The sequence below is a fragment of the Lissotriton vulgaris genome, chromosome 9 (genome assembly GCF_964263255.1).
Source record: "Lissotriton vulgaris chromosome 9, aLisVul1.2, whole genome shotgun sequence".
In the NCBI taxonomy this organism is placed as follows: Eukaryota; Metazoa; Chordata; class Amphibia; order Caudata; family Salamandridae; genus Lissotriton; species Lissotriton vulgaris.
In genome coordinates, this window is record NC_141697.1 from 273,477,747 (window position 1) to 273,495,165 (window position 17,419).

General features: G+C 45.7%; 1 protein-coding gene across 1 annotated transcript in view; it reads right to left on the bottom strand.

Annotated features, from left to right (window-relative positions):
- The window catches only part of POMT2 (protein O-mannosyltransferase 2), a 475,144-nt gene that overhangs the window by 432,103 nt on the left and 25,622 nt on the right, over window positions 1-17,419 (bottom strand). The window contains exon 2 of the mRNA XM_086937548.1: window positions 8,248-8,332. Within this exon, the coding sequence (XP_086793674.1) occupies window positions 8,248-8,332 (85 nt within the window). The remainder of the gene's footprint in view (window positions 1-8,247; window positions 8,333-17,419) is intronic.

Genomic DNA, 17,419 nt, shown 5'->3' on the forward strand with positions numbered 1-17,419 from the left:
AAGGTCATAGAAATGCAGGTGCATTTTTGTGACTTTTTTTTTTAAAGAATGGGACCCGTATTTTATTACCTGCTGCTTATAATGTTACCCTTAATGGTTTCGCAAGAATTGCCCTTTATTTTTTTTATTTTTTTTTGTTATATACTGGTGTGCATCAGACATTGTTTTTAAATAATGCCTTAATGGAAATGGTATTTAAAGGCATCCTTTATAGGCTGCATGATAGTTTAGCAAAAGTGTCTGTAACTTCCACTCTTTTTTTAAAATTGCAAATAGTGTTTGGATACTATTTTAAGATAATCACCAATATTGCTTCCATTTTTCAGCATGTATTTGCATACACTCAAGGAGCATTCTGTGAACATTATAAATAGTCAAAACTTGTTACATCTGGGCCTGTTATCAGTAATACAAGCTGAGCTTACAGCTCACTATAGTCTTAGAGGGTCTGCTCAAATAGAAACGGATTTGTGTTAATGAACTTTATATATAATTTAGATCATTTTTCGCATATGGCTGCTGATCTTGCAAGCAGATAATCTTCTTTCATCTACCAATACTATGGCACTGTAAATTGGCACTGAAAAAAATAGAAAGGGAGGTCTCCTCACATATCCAATGACGGGACGAGGAGAGAGAAGAAACAGGAAATCAGAGCAGTCCCTATTATTACCTATAAAACAAGGATATTATTATCCTCAACTATACCACCATAGCTCAAGAGATCTTTGCATTTATATCCACTCAAGACATTTATACATAATAAGCCAACAATAAAAATCAGAGTTATACACAATTTATTTTAAAATATACAAAGACAAATGTCGAATACAGTACCACAGTGCAAAAAATGTTAAAAACAGAATGTTTACGGTAAATTGGCAGCCAAACTATTTGTGATGCAAGGGCCTGGGTCTACTTGTCTAGTGTCCTAGTTAGTCAGGTAACTCCACATCTAGAATAAGGACCGACGCAATGATGAGACCATTAGTTAACCACATTCTTGCTTCTCTTATTCCCCCTTTTTCCCCAACTATTCAGAGGTTGCTCTTAATATACTACCCTCTGAAATTATGGTAAAGGCAGACGTTGTAAAAGTTGTAAAAGCATATGTGATCTAAAACAATGCAGGGTCAAAAAAACGTGGTAAAGGCATAGTATTTCCCTGCGTAGTTCCGTTACACCACCGTAACATGGAAACCAGGTAACCAAGAAAGGCCATGCTTAACACACAATTTACCTGACAGCGGAAGGGAGCTCATTGTGTCCTCGAGTGAAATTTGGTAATGTAAAACAAACTGTGCCATCTTAAAAAACTAGAGAGGCTCAACATTGGCAAGTGAAGGCTGAGGCTGAGATGTGTGGATGCAGTGAAGCTATAACCCGAGTACATTGTTTGCTACTCATGTCTTCTTTTTTCCTCAGGAGGATACTTTTATTCACACATAAAGAGGCACTCCAATTGTACTCCATCATGGAAACAAAAAAAGAGACTCAAATCTTCATCTTCAAAGAACAAGCATTTGCAATGCAATAGGTCTCGCATTAGGAATGTTTGAGGTATTGGTATTGTAAATGACAAATATTTTATTTATGTGTTGGTTTTGAAAATAGCAAAATGAATAGCTTTGTCATTTACAATGCCAATAGTTTTAACTTTCGCAAACGTGACACCTATAGCATTTCTAATGCAATATGTGTTGTATTTACATGACTTAGATGTATTAATATTACAAATAAAGGCTTTTTTTTAAAATAATTGATACTATAAAAGTTATTGTATTTTATAATGGCAATAGCTTAAACTTTTGTAAATAACTTTTGGGAAGATTATGTAAAGTGTATTTTATTGTGATGAAAATCCAAGAAAAGAAGTGAAATATTAACATCTTTTTATGACATTTAGGTGGGGCGGGGGAGCAGGGGGAGCAAGCGAGTGAGAGGAAACGAGCATAGCGTGCGCCTGGCGAAGCTTCACGCGTCAGTAGACAACCTGCTTTGGGAGAAATCAGTTTGTTCAAGAGGGTTGTTTCAACTACAATAGTTCAGAGCTATAAATAGCTTGACCAAAAAACACCCTGTTCATGGGGCTGCCCACCTCCTCTGGCGCGCTTTGCTGTCAGAGAGGCTTTTATCAGATTGTTCACACTTCCTTTCCCTCCCTGAACTTGCTCTGGGGTGGCTGCAACCTTACAGTGTTAGGATATCACTTTTACAGGGGGCACACAACTGACCCTCAGTAACAGCACATGCTGTATCTCACTACAAACCCTCGGAACCACTGAACATGCAAGGGCAACGCCCCACTGATCCAGAAGAAAACTGCATATACAGGAACTATCAGGGACACCATATTACAAGAGTCCAAACTGCTGACAACCTGTGACACTGCATAAATACCTCAGCTGCTGACCCCAGAATTACCACATATACAGATGACGCTACTACTGAACCTCGATTGCCACCAGGCACAAAGGAAGCCATAAGAAATGTTCAGTGACACCACTCAAAAAAGTGGTCCCTAAGAACTGCTGAAGTCCACCGCAGAGAGGGTTCGCACTGACCCCCAGTTCCACCGCACACAAAGTGAAGGTGACTCCTATATGTATGTGTACATATGAACCTACACACATGGGGCTACACTGCTAGCCGCAAGGGTCACCAGCAATACAAGAGCCTACATTAAATACCTGTACCACAGCACTCCCAGATACAAGTACCAGCCAAAAATGTACCTCAATCGCCCTACTTTTCAAATACAGGCCCAGCACTAACACCTCCTACCTTTTCCAAATGGAAGAGATGGCACTAAACCCCCCCCCCCGCACCCCGTCTCCCCGATCCCACCTAAACAACCCTGACTCCAACGCTCCCAAGTCACAATGATATAACAAGTACAGGTTCTAGCAGTACTCACCCCCACTGACAGCCCACACACAAGAGAAGCGCTGGCACCCACGTTATACACATGAATAGGGCGAATATGTTAAAAAGAGAGTGCTTCAGAGTTGTACTAGCCGAAAAAATGTTTCACAAATGTTGGTGACATAACAGCAGTGTAAAGTAAAAGCCCCCAGCTCCAGCCCTGACATAACACAAGTCGTTTATCAAGACACAGGAGTCGACCCTACTCACCAGCCAGAGCAGGATTAGCCGGCCTAGGGAATAAGGCCTGCCCCATGTTGGAGCCCCGCTGGCCTCTAGGTGGAAGCCGGTCTTAAATAAGGCACATGTTAAGCGGTGCCCTCGGCTGGGGCCTCCTCAGGGGTCCTAGCAGGCCGCTGGTACTCCTCAGGGACTCCACCCTGCCGACCCCCGTGGGTGGCCACAGTGATGGCCTCACCCCTGGGGTCCCGGCAATGCTCTCGCGCTCCTCGGGGTCTCTAGTGGGCCTCCGGTGAGCTGGCCAGGCTTCGGGGCCCAAGGCCTGACAGGAGGGCCCTCTAGAGTCAGGGTGCTCAGCAGCACCTGGAGTGGCTATGGACTCCTCGGGCTACAGCAGTGCCAGTAACCGTGTGTCTGTGTGTGTTCGAGTGTGTCTGTGCGTGTATCTGTCTGTGTGCGTGTGTGTCTGTTTAAGGGGGGCTGCGTGTGTGTATGCAGTGTGTGTGTGCCTGTGTATGCGTGTGGTTGTGTATGTGCGCATGCGTGAGTGTGGCTGTGTGTGTGTTTGCGCACGGGAATCTGAGGCAGGAGATGGGCATGGCGCTGTGCGCGCCCACGAGGTGAAATCTGCGCTCGTGCCCATCTCGTGTCACATTCCCAGAAACGGGTGACAATAGTTGTCGAGCAGACTAAGCAATGCTTCGCATTGCTTGGGTCTAGGCTAGACCTAAAAACTTTAAGAGGAACACAAGGGGCTGGATATTAATGCATGATACTATCCCAGGAAGAGACAATAATGATGGCTGTAAATCACGACCAGCAGAAATCTACTCAGCGGACTAAGTCTATTATTCAATATTTTAAACTCACAAACAGCTTGCTTCAAGTTTTAAAAAACAAGCCTTATTTCTTTTAATATTTTTACATTTAAAAAAGAACACTTATTATTTTATGGTAAGAAAAGATATCCTGGAGATTTTAACTGCTGAGCTTTTCTGGTAGAATACCAGGCATTATTTATGAGTTTTAAAACAATTTCCATTCTTAAATAGCTTCAAATTTTGAAAATAGTAGCATCTTCCTCCATATGTCACACTATTGGGATTGACAAGTAGCCCCAATTTTCCAAGATGAACCCCCAATAGACATGCGGGAGTATGCTGGGCTAGGTCTCCCGAATCCAAAGTTCTCCAGTAATTTGTCTACTCTCAAGGAGGAATCGTCTGTGTAACCCATGTTGTGGTAACACAAAGAATGTAAGGCAAAAATCAAACTTGTGCATGCTGCTGGGAAGGGGAGGTGAGTAAATGCTGAAATGTCTACAAAGTAGATACTGCCAACTGCTGCACAGGTGTCTGGGGCCTCGACATGGAGGCAATCATTGGAGAAGGAAGAATCAGCAAGTCATCAAGAAAAATCAACCACAGAGTGTTACTGTCTTCAGCAAGCATGGCAGCAACAATATTGGAATTCGGGAGAAAAGGCCTAGCAGATATTCAGTGACCACAAAGGGTGGAAGGTTGTCCAAAATATGTTGCACAGGGAAACGTATCTGGTACCTCCATCCCCACATTTGGAATCTAGAAGTAAATTGATCAAATTGAAATAGAGACAGTAATAATAATTATACAGAGCGGTAATTTCCTCCATGTAATTTCTTGCTGATACATTACTAATAAATAGCTTAGCTTGGTAACACTTTATCACACAGTCTCACGTTACCATCTTTACAAAGTATAAAAGGCATTCTGCGTCACATGCTTTTTCGGCGTCATTAAATAGAAATGCTCAATAGTGTTTGTCTCTTCTGTGCTATAGATATAGTTACACCTTTTTAGGTCTCGCCTGTCGATGCGCATGCGCATCGAGCTTGTTAGGTCTCGCCTGTCGATGCGCATGCGCATCGAGCTTGCGAGACTATGGGGGCTTAACCACTCTTTAACTAACTTGCAAGGAATCGTGGCGATTCCTTGCAGTGCCCGTGACTTTTAAGCTCAATGCGCATGCGCATTGAGCTTAAAAGCGCGTGCACAATAGCCCCCAGCCGCCTGCCTTGCCCACTCTCTCTCACAGCCTCCCCCAGCTCCGCCCCCTCACTTCTTGATTGCACGGCCGCTAGGCCGTGCCTCCCCTACTCTCCTCCCCCCTCCTCCTCCTACTCTCCTCCCCCTCCTCCTCCTACTCTCCTCCCCTGCCTGCCGTGTCGCACCTCTCCCCGCTCCGCCCCCTCCCCTGACCCAGGGAGAAAGACACTAGCGCGAGATGAGCGAACCCTAAGACACGCGCCTGCTACGGCCATCTTGTTATGATTGAAGCAACTGTATTTTAAGAGGTACTCGCTGGAGTTGTTGCACGCTCTTCCTAACCTCACCAGCTACAGAATGCACAGAATAGGGTCAACAAAACAAACTGCTAATTGCAAAAGGGGGGGTGGGTCTCGTGGATACATTGTTATAATTGTTCGACACGGTATTTTCAATCAACATCATAAAATTATCTAAAATAATAATAAGAGACAAATAAATCAAGATTAATTGGTTGTTTTGCCGCTTTATTTAAACACCTGCTCTCGGTTCTCCACAAAGAGCTTATGCCGAGAACTTGCCTTTCTTCGTGGAATTGTAAACAACCGAAACGCGGTCGAGTTTGGCAAATCAGTGTAGGCAGTCCATTTTTTCAGCCTATCAAGTTTCAGCCCTGGGCGACACTTGGCTCACGTGCAATAAAGAGTGAAACGCTCGTGGGCGTGAGCCGGAAATCTCCAAAAGGGACACCAAAATAGGCTATGAGCATTGTTTTCTTTTAAATGCCGAAGGATTGTTATGGTGCTTGTACCATTGGTTTCAAATAAAGAGCGTAAAGTCCCAGCTCTTCACTGACACACTGTGTGCTCTTGGATTAATTCGTCAAATCTCTGACACACCTCAACCAAACAGAAATAACTATTTAGTATTAGGATATTTCCCTTTAAAAGAGATTTACTACTTTGGAAATCCAAGCTATTAAAGCGATAACAGAAAACACTAGAGCTTGTAAGATGAGTCACTTCTAGTCTAATTATTGCTCTTCATATCTGCCAGAGGACCCTTGCACGAGCAATTCCATGCACATGCCTGCCTCCTATGCGGTACTGCCGGGAGCTAACTGTCCTGCAGATCAAGGGGACACACTGTGCCATCGTGCAAGGTATTAAAAACACAGCAAATAAGCCTTTATTTCCAAAGAAATTCCATTCGGGATGACATTAAAGGTTGCGTAAACATCCTAGAAAAAAATGATAGTCCCACAGGTGCACTGCCTTTAAAGCTGAAATACTGCCATACACATAAACCAAACCTGAATTAACTTAATTTAAATTGTTATTTTTATTACACCATGTGATTCCAAGCCACCTGAGAGCGCCACTATAAACTGATTATTTAATTGTTGATAAGAACTGCCGAAATATAATTCATTCGTAATTCTAAATTCAATCCCCATTCCCCAATGCATTTCGGATGAAAATCCACCATCAGGGGGTTTGCTTTATTTTTTTAATCCAAATTTCAATAAACATGCTGAAAACTAAGAATAAGAAACGTATGCACGTAAAAATAAAATTGCGCGTTTGCCAACATTTAACACGCTTTCAATGCCACCACAACCACCACCCCATCCACCACCACATCCACCATCACCTCCACATCCACCATGACATCCACCGCCACATCAACCACCACATTCACCACATCCACCACCATCACATCCACCACCGTCACATCCACCACCACCACCACATCCACCACCACTTCCACCACCACCGCATCCACCACCACCACTACATTCACCACCACCCCATCCACCACCACCACTGCATCCACCACCACCACCGCATCCACCACCACATCCACCACCACCGCATCCACCACCACATCCACCATCACCACCACATCCACCACCACCACCACATTCACCATCACCTCCACCACCACCACCACATCCACCATGACATCCACCACCACCACATCCACCACCACCGCATCCACCACCACCACTACATCCACCACCACATCCAATACAACCACCACCACTACATCCACCACCACATCCAATACAACCACCACCCCATCCACCACTACCACCACCACCGCATCCACCACCACCTCCACATCCACCGCATCCACCACCACATCCACCACCACCACATCCACCATCACCTCCACATCCACCATGACATCCACCACCACCACCGCATCCACCACCACCGCATCCACCACCACCGCATCCACCACCACCGCATCCACCACCACCACACCCACCACCACTACATCCACCACCACATCCACTACCACCACCACCCCATCCACCGCATCCACCACCACCACCACCACTTCCACCACCATCGCATCCACCACCACCACATCCACCACATCCACCGCATCCACCACCACATCCACCACCGCATCCACATCCACCACTTCCACCGCATCCACCACTTCCACCGCATCCACCACCACCACTTCCACCACATCCACCACCACATCCACCACCACATCCACCCCCACATCCACCACCACCACCACCACCACCACCACATCCACCACCACATCCACCACCACCATATCCCCCAGATCCACCACCACCACATCTATATGTGTGTGGCTCTGTGTGTGTTTAGGTGCAAATGCAATGTTCTTGGATTTTCGTCACAATAAAATACACTGAACATAATCTTCACAAAAGTTAATTACAAACATTTAAGCTATTGCCATTATAAATTACAATAACTTTTATTTAAGTATTAATTATTTACAAAATTAAAAGCCATTGTTATTTGTAATATCAATACATCTAAGTCACGTAAATACAACACACATTGCATTACAAATGCTATAGGTGTCACATTTGCAAAAGTTAAAACTATTGACATTGTAACTGACAAAGCTATTAATTTAGCTACTTTCAAAACCAACACATAAATAAAAAAAGTGTCATTTACAATACCAATAGCTCAAACTTTCCTAATGCGAGACCTATTGCATTTCCAATGCTTGTTTTAAATATCCATCTAACAATCAATATTCTAAAGCTACTTGTGTTCGGCATGCTACTCGTTGCTTTACTACCATCAGACAAAGCTCAACACGGACAAGGTCTACTCACCTTTCCAAGAGGTGGATGAACATCGAAGAAAAATGTCCTGTTTATGTAATAACTTCCCATCTTTCCAAAATGAGTCTCATCCCAGCTGAAACAAAGAAAGCAGTGAATGAACTGCATGCATTTAACACTCATTAGGGTATTCAAGTCCTAAAAGAGATGAGTATATAACAGCCTCGGAGGATTGTTTGGAAATGTGTGTAAATCCCTAACTACATCAAACCAACAGCTGAAGGGCACTGTATCCCATAGCCATCGCAATAAGGATTCCTGCACGACTTTGAACTGTCACAGGGGTCACTCAGACTCATACTGGGACTCATCGTGTTTTAATTGTCCTCAATTTAAAGCAGCTAGAGGGAATAAAGGACCAGGGCGTTTGTGTCTGTCCATGACCGGAAAAGGCAAGTTATTTACTTGGATAATTTTCACTACTTTTTACCTGCTTCAGCCACAGCAACATTCCCTTAAGACATACTGAGCCGAAGTGGCCAAACAGTGCAAGAATTTTGAGCTTCATAGAAAATCTGTGCAAGGACGTCTGAGGAGACCATGGACATATTTGTTCGGCACTTTATGCAGATAGACAGGGGAGCAAAATAGCAACCCTAGGACAGTTTTGTAAAACGATTTATATAGGACAGTATTTGCAAATTCCTTGGCCACAGTGTAATAGGCTCTCAGATGCAGACTGTGGGCTAAAATTTGTAGGTGTGATTCCTGAGGATCTATTTGGGGATGGGCCATTCAACCTCCCTCGGGTCATTGTAGGCGAAGCCGTAGAAGGGGTCGATCTTCCACCTTCTATCTAATCTGTGTGAGATGAATTCTGAAATGGGTCCAACCTGAAAGTGTTCCAAGGGGCCTTAAAGGATTACAACCTTTAACCTAACCTGTATCAACTATTGTATTACATGCTGTAGTGGAAGCGGGCAACTGTATGGGTGATGGTTCAATTTATGCGTATGTATGTCATTTCTTTTATGGTGCAGTATTTGTTGTTAAACTAGACGGGGAAGAAGAGAGCAAAGGCTGATAGTAAGCGGAGAAACAAACGTTCATATTTAGGAGATTGACTAAATGCTCATAACGCGGTAGCCTTAGGCTTATATAAAACGCCCTGCCTGGATTATGTGCACTAATACTTTATTTCGCTTCACAGATTAAAACTCATTTGATCAGAGTTAACTTTTTAGTGGCCTCTAGAGACAACAATGCCTTCTCTTCAGAACGCAGTCAGACGTTTTTCAAGGAGTCTACGAGGGTAAATGTTGTGGTACCGTCCGATGGTAAGACTCTGTATATGCAGGACAACGGACTATGATGCTAAAAATGCGAAGAAACGCAAAGTGTTAACACTTTTACCAAAAACAATGTTAACCACTATGCCATATCACAGACAAACATGGCATGCATTCACTATTTTGATTTCAACACCAAAATAAGGGTTACAATAAAGGCATCAGACCAACAAGGAGCAGGCCCGATGATGAAGCATGCCACCTTTGGGTGGGTGAAAGCACTTGCTTCTACGAGCAAACACTCCCAGAGTCCACTACCAGGTCTCTAGTAGTTAACCTGGATAGGTTGAACGGAAAAGTATACTCCAGTTTAATGGTGTACAATAAAGGAGTAACATAGGTTGTTTGAACAAGCTAGCTGTGAAGACCGTTGAAGCAATTCCCCGAATTTACAGACACAGAAGTGCTACATCAGGGCAAGCGTAAGATATACGTATTAGTGGGGTAGGTTAGGTATGGTAGATTAGGTTGAATATAATATGTTAGGTTGCGTACGGTAGTTCCAGTATGTAGGTAAGCTATGTAAGGTATATGGGAGATAAGATATAGGTTTGGTACATGTAATGTAGTTAGGTTAAATGCATAAAGTATGATAAGTTTGGTATGGTATGTACATAGAGATGGAATGGTAGGGTAGGTATTGTAGTGCTACTTAGGACTAATGTGGAGTGGTTAAAAAGCCATGGAATAGCAATATACATTAATATAGGGTTATACTGGAAGTCTGTCCCAACAAAAACAAAAATTACTGAAAGAAAGTAAATCCTGTGCTTTCACACTGTCCTTTATTATTGGCATTGTTTGACATGATAATAAAATACTGCAGTTTTTATTAAAGGAATTCTCTGTGACATCAGCATACAAAAAGAAACACCTCCTTTGTTTTGAATTCTGTATTCATTGTGCAGTATTAATCAAAATTGAATCACTGTGGAGAGTGTCTGGGGTGAAGACCAAGCAAGACGTGTCTTCGCTGAGCTCCGCTTGGACTCCTGCCCGGGGGCCTGCAGGTGGCCTTGTGGCTCCTAGATAGTTGTGAGGGAGCCTCACTTAAAAGAACCCTCATGCTGAAAGCAGGCCCGTCAAGATGGTTCTGTTGAAGTTCTGAAATTATTTAAAACAAAGATGATTGGCCCAGTGATGATTCAAAATGGCCTCTTGGGTGATGGGCATTGGAGGCCGTTTGTCCATGAATGAGCTAAAAAAAAAAGGCGTTATGGTGTGAGAGGGCAAGGGAGTGCCCACCCTCCCTACTTGCCAACTGATCCTACTGGTGCTGAGAGAAGACTAGGGGCCCCTCACCCACATCCAGTACTCCCGACTCGAGACAGAGGGCTGACAGAAGAAGACGACACGAATGAGAGCCAGGCTGAAATGTGTGGAGACCCCCCAAAGAACTGATAGGGGGACCTTACCAAAACAGATAGCCTTTATGCCCGAACAGACCCCTAGCAAAAGAACTGAGGTAGGTAGGAGAGCACTAAAAGAAGGTAGAGGGGATTACGAGGACTTCAACACCTTATTGCTGTTAAGGACTTTTTAATGTTCTTGCGAGCTGTTTTGTATGTATCACGACAGCTCTGCTTTGAAGTGGTTTATGAATGGCACAATAGGGCAGATCCAGTGAACTCGATAAGCCCTGAAGAACACTTTGGGGACAGGATCCTTCCTTCATTACCGCTGCCATTATGATATCCCACTTGAAGATTAGCGCTCACTCTTTTACTACTACATAGGTGTCCAGAAGATTGTACTTATCTACACCCCATATTTCAACACGCCACTTGCAATCATGGCGGCCCTCAAGTTAAATGAGGTAAAAACCCCTTCTGTAAATGCTGGATACGGTCCCAAAAGAGATTAAACCATCAGTGTGTGTTCTAGGGTTGCTCTTGACAGATCAGTAACCAGCTGTGGCGATGGGTGCATCGGCGACACAGATGCCAGCTGCCAGAGACCACATCCAACTACCCTTGCAAGAAACCAAGGGACGCATGCATTAAAGTTGCATTTCATGATTGCCAAAGAGGGATTGTTAAGAAATCCCTATTTGGTAAGTGCAAAATGAAATGCAACAAAACAGGCAGCAAATTGCGATTCTTAAGGAATCGCAATTTGAGAATCGCTAACGCAATTAGGGATTCACTATTTGCAATTGAGACTCCATTCTTTCCTATGAGCCTGAAGTCCCATAGGTGAGAATGGTCTCGCATTACCCCAGAACCTAAGAAGGAAGTCAAGAACTTGGGGGTGGGGGTGGGCTCCAGTCTTAGTTTTTGTATTCACACTAAAAAAAGTGGCAGATACATGTTTTGGCCTTTTACGAGGTCTTAAACCCATCCTGAAATTCTTTGACCCGTCTATTCGCCAGCTGATAGTCCAGTCGACTATTCTTTCTCGCATGGACTATGCCAGTTCCTTGTTATTGGAGGCTAACCAAGCGGAGATCCTCCCGATGCAGCGTATTCAAAACTCGGTGGCGAGAGCCTTGGTAGGACTTCCACGGTTCCGTCCTAACGCCGATACCATCCGGAGACTTCATTGGCTCCCTATGGCGGAGCAGATCCAATTCAACACTCTTTGTCTTTCTTTTAAGATCCTTAAACTTGCCACACCTAATCTGCTCTGCAATTTGTTGACCAAGTATGTTCCTCCCCGCGCCCTGCGTTCTCTGGGGCAGCACTTGGTCACTGTTCCCCGGGTGAAACGCTGCCGGGCGGGAGGACGTTCCTTCCGCTATCTTGCAGCCAAACTGTGGAACTCAGTGCCGGTTCATATACGGGGACTGGATGATCGGCTGGATTTCAGGAAGGCTATTAAAACTCACCTCTTTCCTTTAAAATAGTCTATTCTGCCGCTGTTATGTTGAGCTTCCCGCCGTAGCAATCAGTCTATCTCTTTGTTGTTGAAGCGCCGGGACGCCCCTTTGCTGGGGCAGCTGTGCGCTATATAAGCTTCTATAACATAACATTACCCAAATTGTGATTACCTAATTGGCAATCACAAATTAGGTAATACAAAGGCAAGGGTGCCAGGGGGCCTAAGGCCCCCCTGAAGCGCCCCTAAAAAAAAGTGCACATGTAAGGCAAACACATGCTTTAGGGGCATGTGTGCGCCACATAGCACTTTCAAAAATGCAGTTTGGGGTATTTTTCAACGTATACACATGGTTAACATCAACTTTAAGTTGATGTTAATTAGCGTTTCCTAAATGCACAGCTCCCATTTAGGAAAGGCTTCTTGCATGTGCATTAGGAAATCAGAGATTGTGATTACCAATTTGCATCCGCAATTCAGGGAATCGCAAAAAATTGTGGTTACCTAAATTATGAATGAGCAAAATCTTTCATGCATTAGAATAGGCCATTTTGCGATTGCAAACTGACGATTTTTACAAATTGCACTGTTTGCGATTGCAAAATAGCTTGATGTATGTGACTCCAAATCCGAAATGTCGACTATGTGACAAGACTAAGGGAGATGCTGCTTGGTTGGCTAGGTACTAGATAGTACTCCAAGGGTTTGGGGAGGCTCTTTAACAGCAGGACTACTTGTTTCTTGCAACTGTTGGGAGAGCAACAGCCAGGCAGGATTTGGAGCCAGTTTCAGTGCTGGTCCAAAGTTCTTGCAGGGTTGGCTCTTCTTTGTCCTTCTACTGTTACCAGACAGAGAAATCCGAGTTCCCAGTGTCAGGGAGGCACCTAAATACTGAATTTAGGGGTGATAATGGGGTTGTATGGTAGTAGCCAATGTGCTACCTACCCCTAGAGTGACTATACCCCCTATATGACCACTGGAAAGTGGACATAAACCTGGCCCGAGTTCTTAGATTCACCAGAAACAAGATGGAGAATCCCTTCTTCGAATGTCCACTTCAGGGGGCCCACCTTAGGGGTGTGTCTAGCCTGATAGCGCAACACCCCTACCGAATAGCTTATTTTCACACCTGCTCTGGTGCCAAATGGGCCCCAGGGCAGATGGTGGCATTCTTCAAGTTTAGAGGAAGGCAGGGTTACATATGAAAGGAAGCATAGGATTTGAAGTCTTTGACCTTGGTATGCTAATTCGCAAGCCATCCTGGGATCACCTTCCTCTGGAGCAGGCATTGTTCCCGACCTCTAAGAGTTTTGACTCTGCTGAGCAGGGGGTCAGAAACTTGTCTGTGGTGGCAGGCTGAAAGAGTCCAGTCAGCCAGCACACTAAATAACTGGGAGGGGGTTACTGTTAAGGTGCACTCTGAGTGCATGTCATAATAAATTCAACACTACCATCAATGTAAATGTATTAAGAAGAGGTGTTTGATATCAAACACCATTACTTTCCGTATAACCATTATGTAGCTCGGTAACTCGTAATGACCAATGCCCAGTACATATGGTTAAGATGGCTTCCTTATCACTAATAATATTGTGGTGATGGAACCAGATATCACCGGGGCATAGCTGATCATGCAGATATGTCCTCACATAATATATAATACACCCAGCCTTAGGACTCCGTCGCCTGCTATTGGGGTGACATAAACATAGCCTATGGAGTGTGCATGGCACACTGGAAGTGTGCTATGTCGTATTTTCAAAACGGTTGGCACCATTTCACACAGTCTTGGTATGTACTCCAATATACCCCACCTAGGTAGCTACACAACCTTTTACCTACATTTGTTCTACCTTGCTCTGCATAAGGCTTCTAGCACTGACCTTTTACCCAGTTATGTGCTGCATAAATGACGCTCAGTTTTCTGGAAACTGGCCTCATCTATTATGCATGAGGAATCTTAGAAAAGTCCCTGCACATGATGTACATAACAGCCTGAACATACTCTGTGTAAGAGTCATGTTCATCTTCATCCTAGGGTGAAAGAACTGCTGTGCATAAGCGCAGGTATTGTTCGAGGCTCATATGCATAATCGTACTTGCAACTTATCGAATGTGTAATGAATGCCGAGGCTATCTTTATGGTATAAAAGAACCATACCAAGACTAGATGGGCAGAGGAGAAGCTTCAACGCTGATACTAGAATGAGGTCCCGGCCTGCAGAAGCTACAACACGAAGTGGTCTGACCTCACTTCGAGGTTGTCCAACTTGAGACCAAGACTCGTTCTCTCCCATCAGGTAATGGGTCGGCTCTTTCCTAGAGGATTCTTGGCTTTACACCCACATGCATGCTAGTTATACTTAGGTAGGGTTTGCATCTTAGGAGTACCCTCGATTACCGTCATGTATCTATATGCCAGCATATATTCACTGTTTACGCACCATAGTAGAATTCTACCTTTTATTTACTCTATTGGTGCTAATAGTATTATACATCATTTCTGTCTAATGGTTGAAGCAGCACACATGTTTTATACTAGAATGACGCTCGTTTAATAACTGCTTATTGAAAGCATCTCCATTGTTTATTCTGTGTATCTCTCTTAGAATAAGTAGGCACAATTGACTGAGAGAAAAGTACTGCACTGTTTCCTCGATCCCTGAAGGAACAATTGTTGTCATGTTCCATTGTTGCCAGAAACTATTCGCTCCTTGGTAAGGTAAGGGGGCTTATAGTGGCACTGTGAGCTAACTGGTCTAAAGGCTGACATATCCTTTGGGGGTGTCTGGAATCAGTCTGGACACCAATCCCTTAGTTTATGTTGTCTAAACGCACAGATAAGTACCCATGCCCTAGGTACCAGGGGTACCATTTACTAGGGAATTACAAGGATGCTGAAGTCCTTGCCAATTGGGTTACAATTAACCATTTTACTGGTTTAAAAGGGAAAGAGCACTGGCACTAGGGACATGGTTTGTAGAGACTCACTGCAGTTTCAGTCAAAAAGCATCTGTACTAAGGCAAAACATGGGATTTACTGAAACAAAAAGGGGCACTTTCCTACAGTCACCTCCTATCCTAGGACATAGAAAATGGGGCAACTGCAGCGCTTGTGCTTTCACGATTAATACTAAAGTATTTGTGAATTCTCACAGGCTTCGGGAGATCCGAGCGCGACCCCAGGCGCCCCCGCGCTGAGAGGCGGGGAGCGGTGCAGGCGACTGGAGGAGACGGGCGGAGGCGCTCGGAGCGGAGGAATCGGATCTGGGGCCCGCCATCTTGTGGACCCGGCGGGGACCCAGTGACTGGCCGGTCTGGTGCAGGAGATTGCCGAGGGAAGGCGCACAGTGAGTGAGACGGGCGCAGGCGGGCACTGAGGCCTAGGTGACATACCGAGTAGCCCACATAAACTCTACTCCCCAGACACTGGCAGAGATACCAGGGAGAGAAGATCGCCCCACGGAGGTGGCAGGGGGGTGAGGCAGAGACATACAACGACGGGCGCTGGTGGGGCGCGGCAGGTGCACACCCTTAGCCGGATACTAGTCCCATACCACTCGAGGGGGCAACTCACCGTACATCGGCCTCACACACAGCGGACCAGGGGGTTAACACACCGACACGTCGTGGAGCCTACGGCGAGCTGGGGGATACCAGGCCGGGGCGCCAAGAGCCACGGCGGAGAGTAGACTGTGGACCGGTTATTCCCGGTAGGCTAGTTGCCCCAGAAGAATATACAGAACCGGGAGTTAGCAGGCCGGAATCGACGTAAGCAGCTCCACGACCAAGATGGCCGGCAAGGGGCAGAAAAACAACGCGACGCAGTCCCGCCTTGACCGCTTCGCATATGAGAAACCAGGCACCCCCCCGCCGGACGCTAGATCACAGGGGGGCAAGTCAGTGGAGGCGACAGGAGGCAAAAAGGCTACCCTGGATGATGTCATGCGAGCTCTCACTCAGGTACAAGCGACAGTGGGGTCCATCTCAACCGAAATCACACTGATTCGGGCGGATTTCCACAAGATGACGGAGAAGGTGAATAACATGGAAATTGTGACGAAAGCCCTGGTGGAGGATGTATCAGAGCTACAGATCACGATGGAACGCATCTCAAAGGAGAATAAGGAACTGAGAGATAAGCTCGATGACCAAGAAGGGCGCTCGAGGCGGAACAACGTCCGTATAATAGGTGTGCCAGAATCGGAAGACACAAGGACAATGGATTTGTATGTGGAGAACTTAATCAAGCAGCACCTACAACCTAAGGGACTCTCGAACTTCTTCACTGTGGAGAGAGCCCATAGGGTCCCTGGTGGACGCCGTCAAACGGGAGCCAACCCCAGGCCGATCATAGCACGGCTCTTTAATTTTAGGGACCGTGATGTCATTCTACAGGCAGCGAGGACCTCACCCCCCATCAAGATTCAAAACGCAACGATTGCCTTTTTTCCGGACTACACGGCGGAGGTCGCGAGGAGGAGGAGAACATTCTTCGAGGTCAAAAAAGAACTTCGCGCCAGGGAGATCCCTTATTCGATGCTCTTCCCAGCCAAACTTCGGGTGGTGGACGACAATAAGACATGGTTTTTCGACACCCCGGAGGCTGCACAGGATTGGCTGGAGGGCTGGCGGACGGCAGGTGTCCCTCGTCGCTCCAGCAGACATTCTAAACATCGCAATGGTGGGTCACAGCGGGGCCCGCAGTCGACAGGGGGCGAAGAAGAGCCGTTATCACCTCTGAGCGGTATTCCAGAGGGGGGCAATGAGGAGGAGCAGTAAACCCCGGAACCTGAACATTTGAACTGTGATCACCGCAGACCGAGAATGCCGCCGTGGACACTGGGCTGAGGGCCTCCGCGAACAAGGAGGAGGCCGCCGACTGCGGAGAGTCCTTCGCCCCAGCGAGCAAGTACTATGTTAAGGGGGGGGATCAGGCACTCTGCTAAGTTGGGGGGGCGGGCAGTTAGCAGTCCGTTGAGCAAGAGGGCAGGGAGGGGGGGAGTTGGGGTGAGGGTTGTAGTTGGGGTTTCGGTTTGTTTTCAGGGTCAGGACAC